Source organism: Dromiciops gliroides, chromosome 3, assembly GCF_019393635.1.
Source record: "Dromiciops gliroides isolate mDroGli1 chromosome 3, mDroGli1.pri, whole genome shotgun sequence".
Classification (NCBI taxonomy): Eukaryota; Metazoa; Chordata; class Mammalia; order Microbiotheria; family Microbiotheriidae; genus Dromiciops; species Dromiciops gliroides.
In genome coordinates this window covers 488,511,076-488,538,277 of record NC_057863.1, presented here as the reverse complement: position 1 = coordinate 488,538,277, position 27,202 = coordinate 488,511,076, and the positions used below count along the sequence as shown (strand labels likewise).

General features: G+C 37.5%; 1 protein-coding gene across 2 annotated transcripts in view; it reads right to left on the bottom strand.

The window, feature by feature from the left end:
• The window catches only part of MICU2 (mitochondrial calcium uptake 2), a 165,414-nt gene that overhangs the window by 1,415 nt on the left and 136,797 nt on the right, over nucleotides 1–27,202 (bottom strand). For both annotated transcript variants that reach the window (XM_043998034.1, XM_043998035.1), the window contains 4 exons: nucleotides 10,492–10,589; nucleotides 6,378–6,549; nucleotides 5,669–5,777; nucleotides 3,651–3,808 (listed from right to left, as the gene is read on the bottom strand). In XM_043998034.1, the coding sequence (XP_043853969.1) occupies nucleotides 3,651–3,808; nucleotides 5,669–5,777; nucleotides 6,378–6,549; nucleotides 10,492–10,589 (537 nt within the window). The remainder of the gene's footprint in view (nucleotides 1–3,650; nucleotides 3,809–5,668; nucleotides 5,778–6,377; nucleotides 6,550–10,491; nucleotides 10,590–27,202) is intronic.

The window sequence follows — 27,202 nt, the reverse complement described above, 5'->3', positions numbered from 1 at the left end:
ACTATGAATCTGGAGGGCTTCTTGTATTTCTGGAACTTTTTCTCCCCCCATAATACACATTTTTATTTAAAGTTCTGAATTCCAAATTTTATCCTTCCCTTCCTCCCTCCCTTTCTGCAGTAAGCAATCAGAGATAGATTATACATGTGCAATTATGTAAAAAATGACCATATTAGTCATCTGGAACTCTTTAGAATTTGAGAGTCACAGAGATGACAAAGTTATGACAGGTAGTAATGCCTGGCTGGCTGGGGGCTTGTTCTGAGATCCTGACACTGAGAGAGGAGACCTTTGTCCTGCTCCACCCACCCATCACAGGTCTGCCCTCTGAGACCACATGTCTGTCCCAGCCCTAACACATCACCTGTCCTCTCCTGTCTTGTGCCCATGTATGGCCCTGGCCATCCCATGTTCCTTCTCCTGCTCTCAGTTTTCTGTTCCCTGAACTGTGTACTGGTCCCTTTCCTCCTTCCCTTCCCCAGTCAGTGAGCAACTTGCCTTAAGTAAAAATTGCTGGTCCACTTATGTAAAGTGAGAACTGTCTGTAATATGTAAAGTGAGACTGGTGGGGCGGCCTGCCTCAAGTCTCTTCCCACTCCAATCTATCTTCTATTCAGCCACTAGAGTGAGTTTCCTAAAGTTGCCCCCTCACTCCCTGCCCTACACAATAAACTCTAGTGACTCCCTGCGGCCTATAGGATCAAATACAAAATGCTCTGTTTGGCATTCAAAGCCCTTCATAATCTAGCCCCCTCTTACCTTTCCAATCTTCTTACACCTTAGTCCCCAACACATACTCTTTAATCCAGTGACATTGGCCCCTGGTTCTTGTTCTTGTTGTTCTTCTTTTTGTGGGGCAATGGGGGTAAAGTGACTTGCCCAGGGTCATACAGCTAGTAAGTGTCAAGTGTCTGAGGTCGTATTTGAACTCAGGTCCTCCTGAATCCAGGGCCAGTGTTCTATCCACTGTGCCACCTAGCTGCCCTCTGGCCCCTGGTTCTTTTATGAACAAGATACTCCTCTGGGCTCTGGGCATTTTCTCTGGCTGACCGCCATTCCTGGAACACTTTTCCTTTTGCCTTCCTACTCCTGACCTCCCTGACTTCTTTTAAGCCTCAACTAAAATCCCACTTCCTACAGGAAAGCCTTCCCTAAGCCCTCTTAATTCTAGTGCCTTCCCTTTTAAAATTATTTCCTATTTATCCTGTATATAGCTTGCTTTGTATATATTTGTTTGCATATCGTTTCCTCCATTAGATTGTAAGCTCCTTGAGGTCAGGAACTCTGTCTTTTGCCTCTTTTTGTATGTCCAGTGCTTAGGACAGTAGCTACATAAAAAACATTCATTGATTGAATGATCATTTTCCATTTTTGTAAAGATGACAAAAACATGTAAGCACAATTTTGCCAAAATAACCAAAGCAAAACAGCAATAATCTCCACATCCAGGAAATGTTTTTTAAAATAATGATACATAATATCCCTTTATTAATCATGACTTTTAATTTTATATAGTTATATCTTTACAATGATATTTTAACAATATTAACCCAATTATCAATCAATCAATGAGCATTTAATAAGAGTCTACTAAGTTCCAGGCAGTGTTCTGGCTCTCAGGGAATATATAACTAATGGGGGAGACAACCTGCATACATCACACACACACATACACATATGTGTGTATACACAGGCATGTATGTATGTATTATGTAGCAATCCAAAACAGATATGTTGGAGGGGAAGGCACTGGATGCTGGGGGAGTTAGCATAGACCAGGAAAGGTCTCATGTAGAAGGTGGTACCTGAACTAATAAAATCTTGAAGTAAACCAGCAATTCAAAGAGATGGAGACGAAGAAAGGCTGATTTTTGAGTCTGGGGGACAGCCATTTCAAAGGCATGGAGACAGGAGATAACATGCTCAGTGAGGAACAGCAAGAAGGCCATTATGAAGGCTAGAAAAGTAGGATGAGGTGAAAATGTGAAGCACTTTAAATTCCAATCAGAGGAGTTTATATTTGAGCCTGGAGATAAGGAGCCACTGGATTTTACTGAGTAGGGAGCATGCATCACATGTTGGACTTGTGCTTCAGAAAAAAATCACTTTGAGTGGGGAGAGAATAGAGGCTGAGGGATCAATTAGGAGGCTAGTATAATGTTTCAGGCAATTGGTGAGAGGCTTGAATGAGGGTGGTAGCTAAGTGAGAGAAAAGATGGCAACATGTGAGAGATGTGGAGAAACTATAAGATATGACAACTCTTTGGAAATGTGGAGAGCAAGGAGTTAAGGATGACACTAAGGTTTTGAATCTGAGTGACAAGGATAGTGGTGCCCTGGATCGTAAGAAGGAAGTTCAGATGAGGAGCGGGTTTTGGGGAAAAAGTTAATCAGTTCTGTTTTAGACTTGTTGAATTTGAGGTGCCTAGAGGATATGTGATCTTAAATGTCTAAAAGGCAGTTGGTGATGTGGACCTTAAACCCAAGAGTAATACTTAGGCTGGATATATTGATTTGAGAGTCATCTGGCCAGACATTATAACTGAACCCATGGAAGATAACCAAGTGAGAGAGAGAGGAGAGAAGCAGGCCAAGGTCAGAGCCCTGGGGAATACCCACAGTTAATTGGCATGGCACAAAGGAGACTGAGAAGAAAAAAATAGGTAGGAGAACTAAGAGCAGGTTCACAAAAACTCAGAGACAAAGCACATAGGAGGAGATGGAGATCAAGTGTTGAATACTGCAGAGAGGTAGAGAAAGATAAGGACTGAGAAAAAGCCATTAAATCTGACAATTAAGATCTTACTGGTGACTCTGGAGAAAGGAGTTTCAGTTCCGTAATGAGATAGGAAACCAGATCTTAGAGGGGTTTGAAAAGAACGGGAATAGAGCTATAGAATGATAGCTAGTGGAGAGAGGAGGATCTAGTGAGGAGATCTGGGCATATCTGTGGGTAGAAGGGCAGGAAACAATAAACGGAAAGATTGTAGATGAGAGAAAGAGAAATGATTACAGTAAAGGCAATATGCAGGAGAAGACAGGAGGGAGTAGGACCAAGGGGACATGAAGAACGGGACGATTTCATGGGGTTCACAAGCTTGTCGGGGAAGAATTTACATTTTAATTTTCATTAGAATTGGTTTACTTTGTAATCCTTTGTATCTTATTTTCTGCATTAAAAACATTGTGAGGAGAGGTCCATAGGCTTCACCAGACTGCCAAAGAGGTCCATAATGCACACACAAAAAGTTAAAATTTCTGATGTAGAATGTTTGGAATTAGGGCAAAGAGCCACTTTTAACAAACCAGAGATTACAATAAAGGAAGAAATAGTTGGGGATGATGCCAAATGATTGTGAGATGAATATTAAGGAAGCAGAGTGAGCTCACTGAGAATGGTCTTGATTTTCTTTCTTTTCTTTTCTTTATCAAATATGAGACAAGATCCTCCGGCAAGAAGGTTTAAGGAAAGGACACTTTTGGAGGCTTAAGGAGAGAAAAGAAAGTTTGGAACAGCCACTCTGGGGAGTGAGATAGGGAATCAATTAGGAGGAACAGAAGGATTGCTCTGCTGCATTAAGGGCCCAGTTAATAGATAATAGATTCTATCTACATATTTGAATTGAAGGATAGAAACTGGCATTTGTTACCAATAAACCTCGATGCATCCTGTTCTTTAAGACTCCAAGAAACTCTCCATGGCTAAGGCACTCATCACCATCTAAATCAAAGATCTTGAAGACGGTGTCCAAAATATTGTCTGTGAGCTCCTGGCCTGTTGCCACTTTCACAGCTCTCTTAAACTCCGCTAACAAAAAGAAAACATAAAAGAACATTATATAGATGCCATAAGATCGAGGTGATACAACATAAGTGGGATTTAGTACCATCTCAGTGTTTAGTATTTAGCAACTTGAACTACATGGAAAGTCCAAACTGGTAATCTTGAAAATATATCAAATCACATTACTACAAATAGCATTACAATGAAAATCTTGGCATGACTAGTGCTAGTATTTTAAAATTTCAAACCTTGATGATCAAATTAGTTCCAACTGTAATTCATATGACAAGATTCCCATATATCTAGAGAATTTGGAAAATACATTTGGAGGTCACTCTACCTGCACTTGTATTTGGCCTATATAGGGCTGAACTTACCTCTACCTTCTGGATGATGCTCGCCACTGCAACAGTTAGAGCTAAGTAGCTACATTGGATGGAGCATAAGACCTGACTTCCAACCTCAGACACTTACTATGTAACCCTGGGCATGTCACCCTCTATGCCTCTCTTTCCTTAACTATAAAATTGGGATCATAATAACTTCTACCAACCAGGGTTGCTGTGCTTAGCACAGTGCTTGCCACATGGTAGGTGCTTAAAAAATGCTTATTGCCTTTCCTACTTTTTAATTCAATTCAGTTCATGTAATTATATCCCATGCTTTGGATTATGATTTAAAAAAGGAATACTTATAACATAGGTTTGTATTTAAAATGGTCACTATAATAGTGACAAGATAGTTTCTTTCCATCCAAAATTAGTTTCAAACAAACTTTTACATGTCCCCCCCTTTTTTGGGGGGGGGCAATGAGGGTTAAGTGACTTGCCCAGGGTCACACAGGTTGTAAGTGTCAAGTGTTTGAGGCTGGATTTGAAGTCAGGTCCTCCTGAATCTAGGGCCAGTGCTTTATCCACTGTGCCACCTAGCTGCCCCCTCTCCCCTTTGTTTTTGTTTTTTGTTTTGTGGGGCAATGAGGGTTAAGTGACTTGTCCAGGGTAACACAGCTAGTAAGTGTCAAGTGTCTGAGGCCAGATTTGAACTCAGTTCCTCCTGAATCCAGGGCTTGTGTTTTATCCACTGCACCACCTAACTGCCCCATTCCTTTGTTTTTGTCCAATAGTTTGTATATATTTCTTTTTTTTGTGTGGGGCAATGAGGGTTAAGTGACTTGCCCAGGGTCACACAGCTAGTCAGTGTCAAGTGTCTGAGGCCAGACTTGAACTCAGGTCCTCCTGAATCCAGGACCAGTGCTTTATCCATTGCACCACCTAGTTGCCCCCCTCTTTGTTTTTTTTGGCGGGGCAGTGGGGGTTAAGTGACTTGCCCAGGGTCACAGAGCTAGTAAGTGTCAAGTGTCTGAGGTTGGATTTGAACTCAGGTACTCCTGAATCCGGGGCTGGTGCTTTATCCACTGCGCCACCTTGCTGGCCCCCCCCCCCTTTGTTTTTAAGAAAGATATAACCAAAAAAATATATAATGCTGAAATAACAGTCAAATTTTAAAGATATAAATTTTTATAAGTGTGTAAAGATTTAAAGTTTTTTGGTTTGTTTTTTTTTTGGTGAGGCAATTGGGGTTAAGTGACTTGTCCAGGGTCACATAGCTAGTAAGTATCAAGTGTCTGAGGCAGGATTTGAACGCAGGTCCTCCTGAATCCGGGGCCAGTGCTCTATCCACTGTGCCACCTAGCTGCCCCTAAAGTTTTAAAGATATGAATACAAATACAGAAAACTACATCAACAGTAAAGTACATTCTTACCAATTGGATTAAAAGGTCAGTGTTTTGATTGATGAGTTTGATTTTTGAGAGGAATTATCTGGTGGAATTATGATTCAGAATGGCTTATAAAATAAAAATTTTCATGATTACATTTTACTTGCCTAGTTTGACAGGGCGATGAGCCAAACTAAACATTTCCATTGTGATTGAAAAGTCTTCCAAGTGGGTTGTAAACTGGCAAAATGACTTGAATTCCTCCAAACTAATATTCTAAAAAAAAAAAAAGTTAAATTTATTGAATTTTTGTAAATAGGTTAAGATTTTTCAGCCTTGGGAACAACTGTAATTCTCTATAAAGAGGTATCAAATGAATAAAAGGTATAAAAAGAAACTATTATAAAAAATGGATCTCAGAGCTATTTTGAAAACTAAAGTACCACAGTGGTAGTACCTTCAATTGAAACAAAGAAATTATATCCCTAGCTGCCAGATAGATCATTAATTTCCTTTTATATCACTTGCCTTTTCACTCTCCTTTCCCCATCCAAATGAGGAAATTCTTATTTGCATATGCAGTTCATTGGATTTTAAAAAGCCAATTAAAATAGTACTTTAAAAAGTCAGCTTAAAGATTTGCTAAATTAGGCAGATGTCATATTTTTGACAAATAGACAAAATATTTATATTTGAAAAGTAAATACATTTGAACAATAATTTAAATTTAGGAAAAATACAAACAGAACTTTTGATTATTGTGATATTCATAAAGAACAAGTATAAAATCTGGATAACTTGAAAGGAAATCTTAGGCAGAGAAATGATTTAATTATGACTATTCTACTTCTACCACATAAGTAAGTGTACACCAACCTCTCCTGCTGACAACCTCTCTGTCACATTTTGCCAATAAACAGCTTTGTCCTCAGTGTCTGTGAAGAAGAGTAACCATTCTGCAAAGTCTTCTTTCCTCATGAAGTTTAAACCTTTTGAAAATTGTAGGAATTCCATTTCTTGTACCTCTGTTTGCAGATTTTCCATAAATCTAAGCATGAAAATATAAAATTACAACATATAAGAAATACTGATTTAGGCATCCAATTTCAGTACTGAAATAAATTAGTTACAATTAAAGGCAAAGGATGCCACTAGATAGGTATTCTTGTGGCAATACCTTAAGCTCTGTGAGTCTCAATTTCCTTATCCGGAAATAAAAGCTGGAACTAGGTTATCTTTAAGGTCCCTTCTGATTTAAATTCTATGAAAATGCTACTATTGTGTTATTTTCCAGTGTTTTGTTTAATAATTATACTATCAGGGTGATTTTTAAGTCTTTGTGCACTTCTCTATGTACATTGCAATGAAAAACCAAGATGCTAAGAACAGATAATGTACTTCTGTCTGAGCACATCCTAATATTCAGTTTAAAAAAGCATTATTCAAAGACAGTATAAATCTCCAAAAGATATATAGTTATTTTATATTTTAAAATGTTGCTAATATTGTTTTCCCTATGTGAACATGACAAAATTGATGTGTAAATAACAAATTTTTCTATCAAAGACAATTCCTTGGTTTATTGTTATAGGGATTGTCAGACTTGTGATTATCTCACTCAAGTCTGTTTCATACAACTACATTATTTCCAACAGCATGATTAAATTCCATCCCATTTATATATCATGCTTTATTTCAGCCATTCCCCAACTGATAGACCCCCTCCTAAATTCTAATTCTTTGGGACTAAAGAAGGAGCTGCTATAAATATCTTTGCACATATAGATCCTTTTCCTTTATTTGTTTATTTGTTTGTTTTGGGAGGGTCTTAGCCTAGTAATAGTACTGCTAAATCAAAAGGTAAGCAGAATATAATGACTATTTAAGCATAGTTCCAAATTCCTTTTCAGAATGGCTAGACCAATTCACATCTCCAGGCATCAATGTTTTACTACAGCTTTTCCAAAAGTTGACATTTTTCCTTATTGTAATCTATGTATAAGCGTGACACGGAATCTCAGCGTTGTTTTAATTTGCTAGGTACCACAGAAGACAGAGCATGGGACCTGCAGTCAGGAAGGCCTGAGTTCAAATATTGTCTCTGAGACTGACTAGCTATGTGACTCTGGAGAATCACCTCTCTGTACCTCAGTTTCTTTATTTGTAAGGTGGGCACCATAATAACACCTACCTCACAAAGTTGTGAGGATCAAATGAAGTAACATATGTGAAGTGCTTTGCAAACTTTAAAGTGTTATATGAATACTAGCTATTATTATGTCTCTATTAGTAATATGGAGCATTTTAAAGGTGTATTTGTTGATAGCTTGGATTTCTTCCTTTGAAAACTTCCTCTTCATTTCACTTTACCAGGTATCCAGCGGGGAATGGCTCTTGTTTTTATATATTAGAATCAGTTCCTCATATATCTTGGATTTGAGACTTTATCAGAGAAAGTTTCTGCAATAATTTTTTCCCAGTTACAATAATTTCCCCCTTATTTCAGAGAGCCCCTCTTTTCCTGTAGGATGCAGCTCAGGACCCTTCCTCTTTTGTATGAAACCTTTTTCCATTCCCCAACTGCTAGTACTCTATTCCCCTACTCTACCTTGTATTTAGCTACTTTGTGTATGTGTGCATGTGTATACATAGATCCATGCATTTAATGTACTATTTGTCTCCTTCATTGGAATATAACCTCATTTTGAGTAGGGATTATTTCATTCTTTGTACTTGAATGCCCAACACCTAGCAAACAGTAAGTGTTTAGTAAACTGAGGCAAAGTGGGAATCAATTTATTAGAGAGACCAGTGGGTCCTAATCATCTGGATCCAAGACTCTCCTCTGCAGTCATGAATCCTTATGCTTGGACTCCTTAAGTTTTTATAGACATTGAGAGATTACTAAAAATAACATGAGGCAGTACAATCTATGATTGGTCAATTACAGAAGGGAGGGGGGGGCTTTCCTTTCCAATTGGCCAAGGGACATGCCCATTAATCACCAGTGTTTAGTTACCAGAACTCCAAGACTTTGCACAAGTAGTACATTAGGTGTGAAGGAACAGAGACAATGGGGAAACTCGTTTTTTAGAACATAGTTCTCAGAATACATTATAAGAGTGGGGTAAAGCAAGAATAATACACAAGTTAACTCTATCCTAAAAATTAATTTAAAGCAACATAATAATCAATACATAGTGGGTTAATTAATCCTAACATATAACTCCTATTCTAATAGTATTAACTCAAACTTAATTCTTACATAATCATTGATATCTATTAAATCATAATGAACTGATCAAATTGAGTAGAGGTATTAAAATTATTCTCACACTTCCAGGTAAGATACATGAAACATAGTGCTGTGAGTGAATACATTAAGTAATTTGCTGACAACATGAAATCATAACTGAATGTGAAGAATACACTTAAAACAATTAACATCTATACAATACCAACTTTTTTGGGGGGGAAGAAGCAACTGAGGTTAAGTGACTTCCCCACGGTCATACAGCTAATAAGTGTCTGAGGCCAGATTCCACTGCACCACTTAGCTGTCTCACAATACCAATTTTAACATACACGTTTGGAAAGTATCCTAACAAAAAAGAGTTAAAAATACAGGGCCTGGGGGCAGCTAGGTGGCGCAGTGGAAAAAGCACTGGCCTTGGATTCAGGAGGACCTGAATTCAAATCCAGCCTCACATACTTGACACTAGCTGTGTGACCCTGGGCAAGTCACTTAACCCTCATTGCCCCACAAAACAACAACAACAACAACAACAACAACAACAACAAAATACAGGGCCCAATATTCCAAGGTAGCTATAGAAAGATGAACACATCCTTGTCAAAAAGGAAGAAGATAGACATTTTAGGAGCACATGATAAACAGTCAAAAGATAGAGAAATACTTTTGGAACAAAGAGAGCATTTCAAGTAATAGTAAAGGGTGAAAACAGGCGAATAACATTAGATTTGTTGACTTCAACTGAAATCCTATCTGAAACGCATCAAAAACAATGAGAATAAGAATAATAGACTTTTTAAAAAAAAAAATTTTTTTATTTTAGTGAGGCAATTGGGGTTAAGTGACTTGCCCAGGGTCACACAGCTAGTAAGTGTTAAGTGTCTAAGGCCAGATTTGAACTCAGGTACTCCTGACTCCAGGGCCGGTGCTCCATCCACTCCACCACCTAGCTTCCCCTAGAATAATAGACTTTTTCAGGGTTTACAAAGAGGTCTATACATTTCATTTGAGCCTCATAATAACTGTGAGTTACATATGTATATTATTCTTCTCATTTTATAGGAAACTAAAACACAGAGAAGTTATATGACTTGACCATGTTCATATAGTTAACAGGAGCTGAAGGTAGGATCTGAAGCTGGTTTTTCCTGACTCGAAGTCCAGGACTCTATCAACTACATTGCTGGTATGTCAGCTAAAGTTTTGGCTTTACATTATTCATATAGAAGCTATTTTCTGCATTTTTGTAATACTTGAACAAAAATGAAAAAGTACTGGTTACTTACTGCCGGATATTTTATCTCACTGTACTAATAATTTTCATTATAGGTTTACTTTGCTAAAAGGAAGATTTGTATTCCTGAAAAGTTGGTATAAATTAAAATTGTTTAAAGGAACACAATCTATATAACAGTCTCCCTAATAGCTCTGTTTTGGTTTGGCTTTTTATATGTAAGATTTCCTTAAAGCAGAGAATACATACTCACTTTTGATGTTACTTTGTGAAGTGCTATTGTTTTTAAAAATAGATTTTTTTGTCACTTAAGGATTATGACATTCATGACTATCATATTGTAGCTTTATATTTTAGGGACAAGTACTACATAAATCTGCAAATATTATTTCATAGTACTGTAGTTTTACTAGTGAGTAACTAAAATAGTCATTTGTTTACTTATTTAAAATATTAATAACAGTACATTTTATAACTCGAAGTCTCTCTAAATGCATACTAACCTTCGAAATTCTTTATAATGAAGTTTCTTTTTTCCTTCCTTTCCAAAGAAATGTACCTGGAGAGTGGTATTAATTCCAGAATCTTCCTCTTTTGGCTCCTATAAAACCAAATCACTCATTTTTATTAATTACAAATGCAAATTATTTTATAAATTCAAGTTAATTAAACATTTACAAAGCATAAAATATATACACAGTATTGTGCTTAAGTGAAACACTCCTTGATCATATAGTTTATATTTGTTCCATTCCTGTGTGTGTGAATAATGATGAACATTCCTATATGAATACTGCCTGGTGCTGAGATTTCAGTGGTACAGATTTCTCTCTCTCAGTCTCTCTGTTGCTTCTACACAATTTATAGTCTTAGAGGATGGCTGGAAGAGTGTGCCAGAGGTGGACTTGAACCCCACTGGGGGCTGGTTTTCTGTCTGCTCCACTACTGCTACCTGCTCACATTCCCATAGCATGTTTAAAGTTGGCAAAGTGTTTTCCTTATAACAACTTTGTGAGGTACTAATGTATTAATATTCCCATTTTATAGATGAAGAAATGAAGGTCCTACTAGATAAATCTTGATCTCTAAGAAAACAATGGCAAGGCAATTGATCATTTTTTGTGGAATGTCAAAGACCAACCAATTAACAAGCATTTATTAAGCACCTAGTATGTGTCAGGCACTGGTGATACAATTAAAATGAAAGAAACAATACTCTCAAGGAATTTACATAGTAACAGGGATGACAAAAAGAACACAAATCAGTACACTGAAAATAAATACATACATGCATAAAAGAAAGTAGTTATATACAAGTTAATTTGGGAGAGAGGGCACTAGGGTTGAAGGATCTGGAAAAGTTCATGTAGAAAGTGGTACTTGAGTTGCATTTAAAAAGAAGAGTGGGACCCTAAGGGATAGCTAGAGGTAAGAAGGGAATGCATTCTGGGTATGGAACATGGCAAGTGTGAAAACAGAGATAGGAGATGGAGTTTCTTCTCTGAGAAAAAGGCCAGTTTGGCTGAATCCTAGAGTGTCAGTTGAAAGAGTTATACTAATCAAGTTGGAAATACAGGATGGAGGCAGGTTACAGAGGACTTTAAAAGCTAAACATTTAAGTTTATATATTTTATCTTGGAGATACACATGAAGTCACTGGAGCTAGTTGAATATGGGAGTCACATGGTCAGATCTGAGATTAAGGAAAATTACTTTGGCAGCAGAGTCTAGAACAAAGAGATTGTAAAGATAGGCAGACAGGGCAATTAGCAGTCAGCTGCAGTAATTTAGGTGAGAAGTGATAAAAGCCTGAACTAAGGTGATAGCTATGTGAGTGCAGAGGAGTAAATTGGAAAGAGGAGGCAAAACAGAAGTAGGCAACTGATTAGATATATGGAGTGAGGGAGAGTGAGGAGCTGCAGATAACTGAGATTATGAATCTCAGTCATTAGAAGAATGGTGGTGCCTTCAAAAGAAACAGGGAAGTTTGGAATTAGGGTGGGTTCTGGGAGGCTAGGGAGGAAATTAATTTTGAAATGTCCAAGAGGCAGTTGGTCATATATGACTGAAGCTCAGGGGAGGAACAATTTGGATATGCAGATCTGAGTTATTAATTCAGAGGTGACAAACACATGGGAGTCAATAATTGGTTGACATATATGTCTAAAATTTTTTGGATCAATGTTCCTTATATATGTATGTATTTATTTAAAAACTTTAATAATTCCTTCCATTTCTGTATGTCATTTCACAATGTTTTCAACATAGGGCAACTGAGTTCTATGGTTTCTGATTCTTGCATAAAGTCTGTTCCCATAATCTACTTTGCTATTTTTAAATCAGTACTAAATAGTTGTTTTTTTTTTTTGGCGGGGCAATGGGGGTTAAGTGACTCGCCCAGAGTCACACAGCTAGTATGTGTCAAGTGTCTGAGGCTGGATTTGAACTCAGGTACTCCTAAATCCAGGGCTGGTGCTTCATCCACTGCGCCAACCAGCTGCCCCCTAGTACTAAATAGTTTTTTTTTTTTTTTGCGGGGCAATGGGGGTTAAGTGACTTGCCCAGGGTCACACAGCTAGTAAGTGTCAAGTGTCTGAGGCTGGATTTGAACTCAGGTACTCCTGAATCCAGGGCTGGTGCTTTATCCACTGCGCCACCTAGCCACCCCCCTACTAAATAGTTTTTAACGATTACAGCTTTGTTATAATTTGAGGCCCAGAAGTATGATTTTTCCTTCATTCCTTCTCCCCACCCCTTTTTTTGAGGGGCAGTGAGGGTTAAATGACTTGCCCAGGGTCACACAGCTAGTAAATGTCAAGTGTCTGAGGTCGGATTTGAACTTGTATCTTCCTGAATCCCAGGCTGGTGCTTTATCCACTGTGCCACCTAGCTGCCCCCTTTTTTCCCCCTTTTAAAAAATTCTTTCCCTTGAGGTTTAGATCTTTTGTTTCTCCAGATGAATTTTATTATTTTGTCTAGCTCTACAAAGTAGTGTATTGGTAGTCTGATAGATATAGTACTAAGTCTATAAATTGATTTAAATAGTGTCATAATTTTTACATTAGCATAGCTCAACCATGAGCTATTATACGATAAGCAATTATTTCTATCAACTGTAATTGCATTTATATGTCATAGTAGACTGACTCCAAGATATTTTATGCCTTTTGCAGTTTTTTGTAGGCTACAACTTTGCTGACACTATTAATGATCTCATAGTATCTTTGCTGATATATAGTTTCCAGAACTATATCAAATAACGTTGGGGAGAATAGGCATCCTTATTTATTGGGAAAGATTCTAGTGTAGCCGTATTGCAAATGAGGCTTGTTTTTAGTTTGATAAGATATATTTTACAATATTAAATAAGGTTCATCTATGCTTAGGGTTGTTAGCATAAATGAATTTTGTACTTTGTCAAAGGCTTTTCCTGAAACTTGTAATGACTGGAATAACGCCACCTGCTGGAAACTTACTGTAGAAGAGTTCCGCCCATGAAGTGAAGGTCTTTGAGGGCAAGACCAGGAGTCTTTTCTTTGGCGTCAGGAAGTGACGCGGGCTACTGGGAAGAGGAAGGAAGAGACTGAGGCTCTTTCCTGAGGACGCTGGTGGAGAGCAGGGCTAGAAATGTGCTCTCCCTTTAATAAATAGATGAAAGTAGTCCTTTCTCTCTCTCTCTTTACCAAATTCTTATTCTTCTTAATAAATACTTAAAAGTCTAACTCTTGCTAAAGCTTATAATTTATTGGCGACCACTCATTAGATATTTTAGACAGTTTAGCTAGAATTTTAGCCCTTAACAAACTATTGAGATAATAATGTGGTTTTGGATAGTCTTTTAAAAATAATTATATTGATTGTTTTCCTGCAGTTGAATCATTCTCTCTAGTGATGATAATTTCCTGGATCAATTACTCTATCACTCTAGTCTGTTTTATAGTATTTTATTTAAATATTTTGAATTGACATTCATGATTGTTCTATAGTTCTTCTTCTGTGCCTTATCCTTCCCTGTTTTAGGCATTAGAGCTATTTTTGTCTCAGAAGAATCTGGGGGAGTGAATTCTTTCTCAATCTTTTTTTTTTTTTTAGAATAATTTGAGTAGTATTTGGTACTAATTTTTTTCTTCAAAAATCTGATGGGTGGCAGCTAGGTGGCGCAGTGGATAAAGCACCATCCCTGGAGTCAGGAGTACCTGAATTCAAATACGGCCTCAGACACTTGACCGGCCTTGACACTTACTAGCTGTGTGACCCTGGGCAAGTCACTTAACCCCCACTGCCCTGCAAAAAACAAACAAATAACCCCCCCCCCCCAAACTGATGGAATTTTCCTATGAATCCACCAGTGTTTTAAAAGTTGTTTGCAATCTATCCGTGCCCTAATACATGGGCAATTTTTGTAAAAGTTCCATGTGGTTCTGAGAAATAAATATATTCTTTAGCAGTCATTTAATAGACGTCATAAATCTTTTACCTCTAGTTCCTCTAGTAGTTTGTTCATTTCTACTTTTCACCTTCTATTTATCTTTCTGTTGTTGTCCAAAACTAAGACAGAGACATTAAAATCTCTTCTCACTATTATATTATTGCCACTATTGTATTACTGTTTATGTTTTTCTGGTAGTTTAGTTAATTTTTCCTTTATGAATCTGGAGGGATTTAGAACATATAAATTTAGTTGACATAGATTTAATGTCTAAGGTCCCTTTTATCATAATATTTTCTTGTTTACCTTTTTTATGTTGTGAATGTTTGATTTTACTTTGACAGCAAGATTGTAACTCTTGCTTATATTTTGAATCTCCTGTTAAAAAGTAAATTCTGTTCCAGCCACTCATTTTATTCTGTTTTATTTTGTAGGTGTGTTTCTTGAGCAACAGACTGTAAAGTTTTGTTTTCTAATAATTCTATCATTTAAAAAATTTTAATGGATGGATTAATCCATTCACATTTAAAGTTATGAGGGTCAGTTTTATATTTTCCTTCATATGTCTATAATAATTTTCCCCAAAACTATGTTTTTTTTCCTCCTCTTCCTTAGCAAACATAGTATTCTGTTTTTACTTAATTTACCTTAAGGCAACTCTATTTTTATCCACTTTCTTCCTCCACTCTCAATCTATAACCACTTCCTCTTGTTACCCCTTTCTCTAGTTTTAGAGTAACTTATTAGTTCCTTTTATTTAGTTATTTAATTTTTCCCTTCTTTTTCCCCCACAGATAAGTATTCAAATAAAATCTTTCTTCTTATCATTTCCTTAAACTTGCTTTGTTAGTTTAAATTTTTATTTAAAAAATATTTCTTTCTCTTCTTATCATTTCCTTAAACTTGCTTTGTTAGTTTAAATTTTTATTTAAAAAAATATTTCTTTCTCTTGTATTCATTATTTGTCTTCCTTTTTATACATTCTAGACTTTTATTCTTTGAATTATGGCTCTAACATTTATTTATTCCTCCCTTAGTCTCTGTATTCCTCATGAAATTAAAGCTTCTAAGGTACTTATTTTGGGATTCCTCTTCTAAGTAGTTTCTGTATTATTATCTTATACATCATGCCCCTTAGCTCTCTTTTTCTGTTGTCGATCCAATCATCACACACTTATTAAGTACCTACTATACGCCAGACACAGTACTAAGCACTGGCGATACAAAAGAGAGGGAAAAAACCAGTCCCTGCCCTCAAGGAGCTTACAATCGAATGGGGGAGAAAACATGCAAACAAATATATGGAGCAAGCTACATGTAGGATAAACAGAAAATAATTAACAGAGGGAAGGCATTAGAATTAAGAGGGGTTGGAGAAGAAGGGACTTCAAGGAAACCAGGGAGGTCAGTAGTGGTGGAAGGAGAGCATTTCAGGCATGGGAAGGACAGACAGAGAAAATGCCCAGAGCTGAGAAATGGAGGGTCACTAGTACGTATCAGGGAATAAGGGGTAAGAAGACCAAAAAAGTAGGAAAGTGCTAGGTAATGAAGGGCTTTGAACATCAGAGCATTTTGTATTTGATCCTGGGAGTGATAGGGAGCCAGTGGAGTTTATTGAGTAGGGGAGGTGACATGACCAGACCTGCACTTTAGGAAAATCACTTTAGTGTGAACACAGACTGAAGCATGTTATTTTTTTCTTTTATTCGAGTTTTCTTGTGCAAAATGACTAATATGGTAATGTTTCACATAATTGCACATGTATAATCTATATCTGATTGCTTATCACCTGGGGGGGGGTGGGAGAGGGAGGAAAGGAGGGATAGAATTTGGCATTAAAAACTTTAAATAAAAATGTTTATTATCAAAAAAGTACATTAATATTTTGCATACTTTTCAAAAATACTGCATTAGATAGAAGAGGCTAGTCTTGCCACTGGCAAGGAGACAGAAGTGATATTTAAAGTCATGTAAAGGAAAGGACTATTCACTTTAATGGGGTGATTGCTATGATTTGAACATATTTCATAAATATATCTGGAAGGAAACTAAAAGCAATTTAGAAATTAATATATTTATAAATAAATATTTGATGGTTCTCAACATTTGTTGCTATACTGAGAATGAAAAATAAATGTTTTCCAATCTGTGCTTGTTCTTTAAAAAAATCGCTTTAATGGCTGAATAGAGGATAGACTAGAATGAGGAGAGACTTGAGGTAGGCTCACTCAGCTGGGTATTATAATAGTCTAGGTTTAAGGTGATGAGGGTTTGCATTAAAGGAGAGAAGGGAGTGAATTTGAGAGATTTTGCAAAGGTGAAATCAAGAGACATTGGCAATAGATTGATATGGGCGGGGGAGTGAAAGCTAGTGAGAAGTTCAGGATGTGAGCCTGAGGTTTTGAACCTAAGTGATTAGGATGCTGTTGCTTTCTATAGTAAGAGGGAAGGTATGGAGACAAGTGGGGGCTGGGAGGAGGATTTAACAGGAAATATAAGGAGTTCTCCTTTGGATATGTTTAGTTTAAGATGTTACCAGACATCCAGTTTGAGATGTTTGAAGGGCAGTTGGAGTTGTGAGACTGAAGGTCAGCAGAGAGTTTCAGGCAGGATGGGTAGATTTGAGTCAGTAGCATAGAGATGATAATTAAATCCATGGGAACAGATAAGATCACTAAGTAGTAGAGAAGAAGAGCAGATGACCATGGACAGAACCCTGAGACAACTCCATTAAGAAGGTGTGACCTAGAAGAGGATCCAACAAAGAAGACAGAGAAGGAATGGTCACAGAGGTAAGAATGAGAATAAGGAGAGAGTGAGTGGTCCTGAAAACCTGGAGAGAAAAGAATATCAAGGAGGAGAGAGTGATCAACAATGTCAAAGACTGCAGAGAAGCAAAGGAGAATGAGGATAGTATAAAAACAACTGGATGTGTCAGCTATGAGATTATTAGTAACTTTGGAGGGTAGTTTTGGCTTGGAAACCAGATTATAAGGGGTTAAGAAAAGAGTGGGAGGAGAGAAAATAGAGGCACTTATTGTAGATGACGTTTTTAAGGAGTTAGCTACAAAGGACAGAAAAGATAAAAGGATATTATTTAGATTTGATGGAAGATAAAGTGAAGGTTTTTTCGAAATGGGGGAGCCAGGGTATGACTATCTTTGTGTGTAGCTGAGGTGGGGTGGAGGAATAAATAGGACATGGGAAGTCTGTAGACTGAAGAACTGAGTGGTTAGGGTATTATGAAAGAGAGTCAGTATGCATGCTGAAGTCCCCTAGTTTGAGGGCAGGAATTGGGGAGGAAAGAAAAATTATACATCAAGTATCCTACACTGAGGAAAGGGAGTGACCTGAGGTTCTACAGACAACAGTCATCAGGAATTTGATTGAGTGGTAGATATAAATTGCATGAACCTCAAAGGAAGAGAGGTTACTGAGTGATGGCAGTAGGGAAAGAACCTGGAAGTAGCAATGGGGAACAAGGAGTATTCCAGGTCCTCTATCTCAATGTGCTGAGAATAAGTGAAGGTACAGCCATTACTGAAAAGAGTGGGCAGGGAGGCTGTGTTATCTGGGGGAAGTCAGGTAGAGATTGAGTGGGAAAGGAAAAGATTTAAGATGAAATGAAGTTTGATGCCCATGGAATAGGCATTCCAGAAGACATAGTGGAAATCACATTTGGTTGAAACTTTGGGGTGAGAGGGAAGGAGGAATTGGGTGGTGAGTGCATGGGGAATATGGTTTGGAAGAGCAAGAGTTCAGAGTCACTGGGATGAGACGGGCATGTCCAGTGTTAGAATATTCATCACTGAGTAAAGGGCATCTCTCTTCTTCATAATGGAGTTTGGAGACTGGGTTGGAAGTGCAATTTGAGATGGTAGGCACATGGCCAGATGGTCAGAAGGGAGGTCTTACTTCACAAGTCCTCTTCCCTTCAAAGGCTGGAGATTAGGCAGGAAAGAGGCACAGCTGAAGGTGGTGGTGGTACCTAAACAGCCAGAGAAAGAAGTCTCTTTTCCCATCGGTTTTCCTTTCCAAAGAATGGGTACACTAGGAAGTGTAAGACTTGAAGTCACAGGATGGGTTGCTCTATTTTGCACCAGTTGGGTGACTGGGATAGCAGTAGGAGGCAGAATTTATTTTGTACTGGCACAGATAGAAATCATTGTTTTGAGGTAGATAAAAGAGAGCACAGCTAGGTGGCATAATGGATAGAGTACTGGGCCTGGAGTCAGCAAGATTTATCTTCCGGAGCTCGAACCCAGTCTCAGACACTAGCTGTGTGACCCTGAAAAAGTTACTTAACCCTGTTTGCCTCAGTTTCGCATTTGTAAAATGAGCTGGAGAAGGCAATGGCAAACCATTCCAGTATCTTTGCCAAGAAAACCCCAAATGGGTTACAAAGTGTCCAACACCACTAAAACAACTGAATAACAACCACCATGACAACCATAACCATAACCACAACAAGATAAGAGACACCCTGCCTGGTCCTTTGCAGACTTCCCTGGGGTACATACTGTGCCCAGCAAGGGATGGAAGGAATGAGGTACTTAGATGTGGTCTGAGGTCTTCTCACCTAAGAAGGCTGTCTCTGAAGTGGCAGCAGGTAGTAGAAGATTCCCTGTACAGGGAGAAGTTCTTTCAGGCAAATGGAAGATGCCTGGTTTGGCATCTAGGGAAGATATTGTCCCATGGTAGGATTTTTCTTCCATCTCTGACTGTGCAATTCATTATTAATATCTGCTCTCCCCATAAGCCTTTTTACCTCACTTTCCTTGAAATCTTCTCTCTGGGTCTGTGGTCTACAACTCTTTTCCTCTCCCCACCTCTGTGGGCAATGAGGGTTAAGTGACTTGCCCAGGGTCTTACAGCTAGTAAGTGTCAAGGGTCTGAGGCTGGATTTAAACTCATGTCCTCTGGTCTCCCACTCTTTACAATGTCTCAAGGAACTCTAATTCCCCTTCTCCTGAGGAAGGATGAGTAATCTCTCCAAGTATCAAGTCCCTGAAGATTATACCAATTCTAAGATCCTCATCTCTTAAGAATATCTCTGTCCATGGGAATGTTCTTCAATTCAATTCAATTCAATTCAATTCAATAAATGCTTATTAAACACTATCACCACCAATGAAACAATAACTCTTCTTGTCTTTCCCTGTTTCAATCCCTACCTTTGCCAAATTGCCCATTTTCCTAGACTTTGAAAAATTACAGGAGTTATTTTCTCTTCCATTTTTATAAAACATTTATTCACTTGTAGGCACAATGTTGTAAGATCAGATCATTATGTTTCATCCTTGTTTCTACCATTATTTCTATTTGACTTTTGCTTTCACCTTCGTTTCCTTGTGTACTTTTAGAAAGAAATCTCTTAATGATCTCTCGATTGTAATTGTGTTGTTCTCCTTGGCTGCTATATTTGTTTACCTTTCTGGTATTTCTGTTGTATGGGGTGTTTGAAAAGCAAATAATTTGCTTTTCTGGTGTTCTTTGTAGTAATGCTTTAAATGACTTTTTTAAATCATAAAAGTATTTTATTATTTTCCAGTTACAAATAAAGATAGTTTTCAACATTTTTTTTTTGGTGGGGCAATGAGGGTTAAGTGACTTACCCAGGGTCACACAGCTGTCAAATGTCTGGGGCTGGATTTGAACTCAAGTCCTCCTGAATTCAGGGCCAGTGCTTTATCTACTATGCCACCTAGCTACCCTCCAACATTTGTTTTCATAAGATTTTTAGTTCCAAATTTTTCTTCCTCCCTCCCACCTCCCTAAGACAGAAAGTGATCTGTAAATACCTTAAAAAAAACTCCAAAAAACAAAAAACCAAACAAAACTTCTGAACTTCCAACTTTATTCATTATTGGTTATGCTGAGTTTTGAGGGTATGTCACTTTGGATTGCATTTTGAACTCCTTTGCTCTTTGGAACACATTATTACATTCCTTCCTCTAGTTTCTGGTAGGTACACAATGGTCTTATGTTATTCAAATTCCCTTTTGTTATTAATATCTTTCTAGCTGGTGTATCTGCTTATGTTCAAGGGCTTTAACTGTGTTTTCTTCCGCCTGAGATCTTTGGTAATTTTTTTCTTCTATTGCTCACTTTTTGATTCCTTCCTCTTTGATTGTGGTTTTCTTTAGAGTTGCATCTGAAAGCCATGTCAACTTCCTCCCATTCTGGGAAATTCATGTTTCACTAGCCTCAGTTTCTGCTCCACTGACTTCTAGGGGGACAGAACTGGCCACAGCTGGCCACTCTACTTTATGCAAACCTGGTGGATCCATGCACATTCTGGCATCTTGTCCCAGTTTCATCTGTTTCTCAGTTCTCTGGAAGAGTACTGATGGGGCAGGGAGAGAGATGCCATGTTGCTGTCTTATCCACGGCAACCTTCTGTCTTCTGCAGCACTGGGAGAAATGAGGTTAGGTGGGCAGTGATGACATCTATCACAAGTCTGTGGATCAGTTTATGAAGCTTTGCTAGAGCATTGTAACGATTGGAATAACGCCACCTGCTGGATACTTACTGTAGAGGAGTTCTGCCCATGAAGGGAAGGTCTTTGAGGGCAAGACCAGGAGTCAGGAAGTGACGCGGGCTAGTGGGAGGAGGAAGGAAGAGACTGGCGCTCAGTCTCGTTTTTTTTTTCCTCTGGACTCTGGTGGAGAAGGGAGCTAGAAATGTGCTCTCCCTTTAATAGATAGAAATCTAGGCCTTTTTCTCTCTCTTTACCAAATTCTTATTCTCCTTAATAAATGCTTAAAAGTCTAACTCTTGCTAAAGCTTATAATTTATTGGCGACCACTCATTAGATATTTTAGACAGACTAGCTGGAATTTTAGCCCTTAACAGATGGCTGACCACGAAGAGGAAAGCTAAACCTCAGTCTTCTGATCTTCTGGTTGGGTAAGAAATTTCCCCTACCCTTTAAATTGCTAAGTACTGGTGTACTGGCTGTGTTTTCCTTTAAATTTTTTCAAATGGACCTTTTAAACTCCCTAATTACCCTATTTTTGATTTTAGTCTGTTTAACCAGACAAATGGGAGATAAGATCATGTTAATGCTTTGTTTTTATGGATTTTCTATTTTTCTTTTTATTTTTGTTAAAAGAGCCAGCAACTTACTCACACAAGGAAATATCTCTCCCTCTCCCAACCATGCTTTTTCAGAGAAACCTGAAGAGATTCCCGCAGCTTTTCCCAGTTCTAACAGTAATTGTTGCTTTAATTTTGCATGCCTGGAGGCAATGACCCACCCTCTAGAAGCTTTTAATCCCCTAGCACCTGGAGGCAAAGTGGGGGAAGAGGAATCCAGGCCTGAGTTCAAAATCAAGTCTGATTCAAATTGCTCTGGTCCCTCCCCTCCTCTCCAGACCCCATCCTCTACTCCTCCTATGGCCAAGCCCATAGCTTCCCCTGCCTGGGAAGTCCAGAGATCTGATGCGCATGCTCAACTTTTTCTACCTGCATTTGCAGCTTCAGGCTCAGCCCTTCCCCGGCCTGGCTGTGCTTTTGAGACAATCTTAGAAAACTCTTTAAATTCCAGATATGCTCGTTTTGTTCATAATTTTGCTAACCTGCTTTTGTCTTTAATTAGTAATCTTATAAAGCATTTGTATGGTGAAAAGACTGACAGACAATATAGAGGGGTTAAAGAAGAAAAACTTAAGCTGAATAAGAATGACAATCATCAACATAGTTCAAGACTCTGCTTCTTTTGCCATGGAAGGATATATATTTTACAGAAATGTAGAAGTAAGCAGCAAGGTATTGATATGAGTATTGGGGATTTTAGATATCGGAATCAAAAGTGTTCTGAATTCACTCAGAGTAATAGTATCAGTTCAGAGGTTACATAGGACTTCTATGCTATTATATATACATTTTGAAATTAATGGTATGGGTTTATTTTCATAGAGATTTTCATGCATTTGAGATTGTGTTTTATACTTAGTTTCTAAAACAAGGAGAATATTTGTAAAAGCTTTTTATAGTCATGTGATCAAGTTTATATTTTATAATACTCTTATTGATATTAAGTTCATATTCATTTAGATTTCCCTAGTTTGGATTTCATTGTCTTTTATTATTCCATGTGTATTTTCTTCTATTCATTCATCTATCTAATTTTGAAAGATGGTTTTGATTTCATAATACAATGTTAATTCTAGGAGTATTGTGCTCCCATATTCTGAGTTGTTTGTTTTTGTTATTTTTTCTCAACTGATTATTTGATCAAACTCTTTAAAGCATTTCCTTGGCAAATTGGTTGCCATGGCAAGTGTAAATTGATTCTAGAAGTATTATTTTTGATAAGCATATTCCCAAAAAAAAAAAAAAAGAGGGGAACATTTGTAAAAGTTTTCTTTTTTCAAAAAAAAAAAGTTCTTTGAGATTGTGTTGTGCTTTAACTTGTATTTAAATATGTTCAGATTTTTCAAAAAAGTAATTGTATACTAAGTTAAAAAAAAGGGGTATCATTTGAAATTGTTGCATAATTATATAGTGTTCTGAGTCAAGATGTATTCACATTTTTTGCAATCATTTATTATCCTCAATTTTTAAATCCATATGAGACTTGGATTATGGGAACTTATCATTTAAGACATTAATTGCCTTTATTCTGAGTTATCAGATGCCAGTTGGCCAAGATGCCATCCAATCACAAGAGGAATACATGCAAGAGCAGACACTGAACTGTCACATGAGGGGAGACATGCATGAAGTCAAGGTATGGCCGAGGGAACAGCTTTTGACAAATGTTGAGGTTGGATTCTCTTGGTTTAATATTTTATTCTCTTTTTCCCCACAATATTGTACAGATGGCTGGAAGTATTCATCCCACCCATCTCACTTCTACACCTGGCTTCTATGCTCCCTCCTATATGCCTGATGCCATGGACATCTCAATCCCATGCATCTGATTAAGTCTGACTCAGTTTCTTCCAATATGTTCGGTGGCATGGACGTATATTCCATCCACCTATTTTAAGCCTGGCATACTGTATGGGCAGTACATATTGCTCAAGTGTGGGAATGCTCATATCCCATCATTTCTCTGTTCTTTTATGGTAACCCCCATAATTATCTCAGGTGTCATGATAAATACAGTGTTGAATTTGGCCTTGACACCTGTTACCAATTATATTAGATTTTTTAATTTCTCATAGTGGCATGAGGATAACAAGGCAGATGATGCAAAAAATGATGAAACAAAGATAAAAATTATTTTAAAAAATTAATATCACAGCAATTGTCTTCTCAATTACCCTCCATAAGGGGGGACTATAGTAATATTATAATTTTAAAGAATGTTTCAATTTTTGTTTTATTATATGTTTCATGTGTAACAACTAAGATTCTGAATTCCCTTAGACATGTTTTTGAGAACTTTCATTGTTTGATTTGATTATTGACAAAGCTATTTTAAAGTTGTGTTAAGCTCAATTTTGTAGGAAATTTTCCTGGCTGATTACCAGCATCCACACATCAACCCCTGAAAAGACTTCCATTCCATGACTACACCTAGAGGACATCTAAGAAAAGACTTTCAGAGACTTTAAATGAACAGTTTTGATTTGTTGTTTTTGTTGTTTTTTTCTCTTTCTGTTATAATATACACCATCTGTAACATGTATTCTCTGCAGAGGCCCTCCCTTTGCAAGACTAATGTCAAAGCGTCGGTTCATGAGGACAAAAAAAAAATCACCCCTCTGGACAAAACTTTCCTCTCTTCCTTTTCTATATTGTCGTTCACATATTATTAGTTAGCAATAGTTATTATATTCTTTTTACTGTTCCGTCAAGGAAACATTTTGTTTCTTGAGGAACAACAGGGGGGACTGTAACGATTGGAATAACGCCACCTGCTGGATACTTACTGTAGAGGAGTTCTGCCCATGAAGGGAAGGTCTTTGAGGGCAAGACCAGGAGTCAGGAAGTGACGCGGGCTAGTGGGAGGAGGAAGGAAGAGACTGGCGCTCAGTCTCGTTTTTTTTTTTCCTCTGGACTCTGGTGGAGAAGGGAGCTAGAAATGTGCTCTCCCTTTAATAGATAGAAATCTAGGCCTTTTTCTCTCTCTTTACCAAATTCTTATTCTCCTTAATAAATGCTTAAAAGTCTAACTCTTGCTAAAGCTTATAATTTATTGGCGACCACTCATTAGATATTTTAGACAGACTAGCTGGAATTTTAGCCCTTAACAGCATGGTGGGGCAAAGGGTAGCCTTTTCTATGTTAGTTCATTGGGTTTTAACCTCATTGGAATTCTTGGTATCTTAAGACCATGCAAACAGTTTAAAATGGATTTATCTCTTGCCCCTAATTCTTATTTTGTAGATATTTTAGAGGTTGTGAGGATCAGAGAAAATATCTAGTTCTCAAACTTGTTGGTCCTATGACCTTGATTATTTTGAATGGGATTTTTCTATACTTTCCTCTTGGTTTCTATTATTATAAAAAAAAGCTGATGATTTTTTTGTGTATTTTACTTTGTATCCTGATATATTAATAAAATTATTATTGCCAATTAGTTTCTGTGATGCTTCTCTCATGTTTTCTAAGTGAACCAATATGTCATTGGCAAATGGGGATAATTTTATCTCTTCTTTGCTGATTAACCTGTGATTTTTCTCTTGTCTAACTGCTATCACCAGCATTTCTAGAACAGTGTTTTAATGGCAAAGGGGAGCATGTTGTTTTATACTAGCTATTGATTTTATATATATACTCATCATTCAAAATGGCCTTTTCATGCTTAAGCTCTAAATTTTTAAAAAACATACATCAATACTGTATTTTGTCAAGGTTTTTTTTTCCTTGTATCTTTTTTTTTGCATACCCTGTGCACTGTATAGTACCTGACACATAGTAGGTACTTAATAAATGTTTATTGACAGACTGTATCTGTTGAAATAAATATGTTTTTGGTTGTTTTTATGTGAATTATTTTCCTAATATTGGATATAATGGATTATGTTAAATTATTTTCCTAATGTTGAATATAATGGATCATATTAATTATTTTCCAGTTATTGATTTATCCTTGCATCCCTGGTATAAATACAACACATTAAATAATCTTTTACATATACTGCTATAATTTTTGTTGGGATTATATTTATATTTTCTTGAACTGATATTCATTTATGAGGCAATATGGAATAGTAGATAGAGAGTTATTTTCAGAGTCATCTGGTCCTTCCCTTTCCTCACCCAAATACGTGTATGGTATAAAATATTTCCTTTCCTCTCCCCAGCATTCAACCTCTTAGTTCAAGTAACATTGTTTTCTGGAAAAATTTCCAGGAGATTTCACTTACTTTGTCCTGTTCCTTATTTCTATCTCCTTCTAGTATATTTTGAATTTTGCTTTCCCATGTATGGGCTATATATACTCTCTCATGTTCCTTACTCAGTCTTTCCATTTTCTCATGTTAGGTAGAACTTCTGAAGAACCATAAATCTAAAGCCCCTTTCTCTATCTCATTTCTCAGATAATGTATTTGTAGATATTACCTCATTTTCTTCTTATTTATTTATTTACTTTAGGTGGAGCCTGAGACTCATATCCAGAAATACCAATTCATAAAGGAACCAGTGAAGAGTGGTGGTAGTCACTCTGTAACCTGAGTCATGAAGTCAGTTATATTTCCAGCCATGACAACTCAACCCGCTCCTAAAGCCAGGAATCCTATTTCTGGATCTATGTTTGCCTAAGTACCCTAAGTACTAACTACTCCTGATGATTCATATCTCCTTTCCTGAGGTAGGATGCAGTCCTGAGAAAAAATACAACCATTGCTCAGAGAATGTATTCTCCTACTGCTGATAATTCCCCTAGCTGAAGCCCATTATAAGGTTCCTGTTTCTTATCAAAGACATACACCTACTTCATTCCCTCTTCTCCTCAGTGAGGATATTCTTCTTTTTTTCTGTTTTTGTTGTCACAAAGATATTTACTTTGAAAATACAGCAAAAAGAAAAGAAGTACAAACATTTGCCCCAATACCTCCAGGGTCTACTCTCCCCTACTCAGACTCTGGAGGAGTAGGCTTAACATTTAGCTCACTTCCTACATAATATTTGTCCTACCATGCTCATGTACAAAGGTAACATTGCTGATATGGGAATCCTTCCATTGGGCTGGGGTCTTGAAAGTTAGTCCTGAAGGTCATTCCTTGCTTCTTGGGGTTTTGAGGTTAGATAAGCTGTAGAAACTGGCCTGGTTTTCCAATGCCTAGATTCCTATGGCTCACTTTCCAGTGGTCAGAGGCTCTATCTCCTGCACTTAGTATAGTAAAAAAACAACAAGAAGGCCAAGAACACAGGTCCAATTCCTGGAAGCCATATGACCCTAAGGCTGTGCCCCACTACAGCACTGGATACTGCAAACAACTCCCAGATGTGAAGGAAGCAAAGAGCATACCCAAAGTTGATGTAGGCCTTGTTTAAGATGCCAGCTGTTCTCGCTACACAGTCAACCAAAAAAGGATCCTCCCAACCATATGGCCAGCCCATTGGAACCAATTACAGACTGTCCATGCATGCTCTACAGTCTCTCCTACACACTTCTCTTACAAGTCATCATGGTTCTCTCAGAAGCAGCTCCCTAGTGTCTTCCAAATAAAAAGATGCCATTTGCTCCCTAATGTGTTCCACGTGGCGACACCAGCTGAGGCACTGTGTGCATGTGCTAGACCCCATTACAGGGACAAATTTAAAGTCCTATACAAATCCAGAAGTATAGGATCAGAAAAAATCTGACAACAAAAGACCTAGG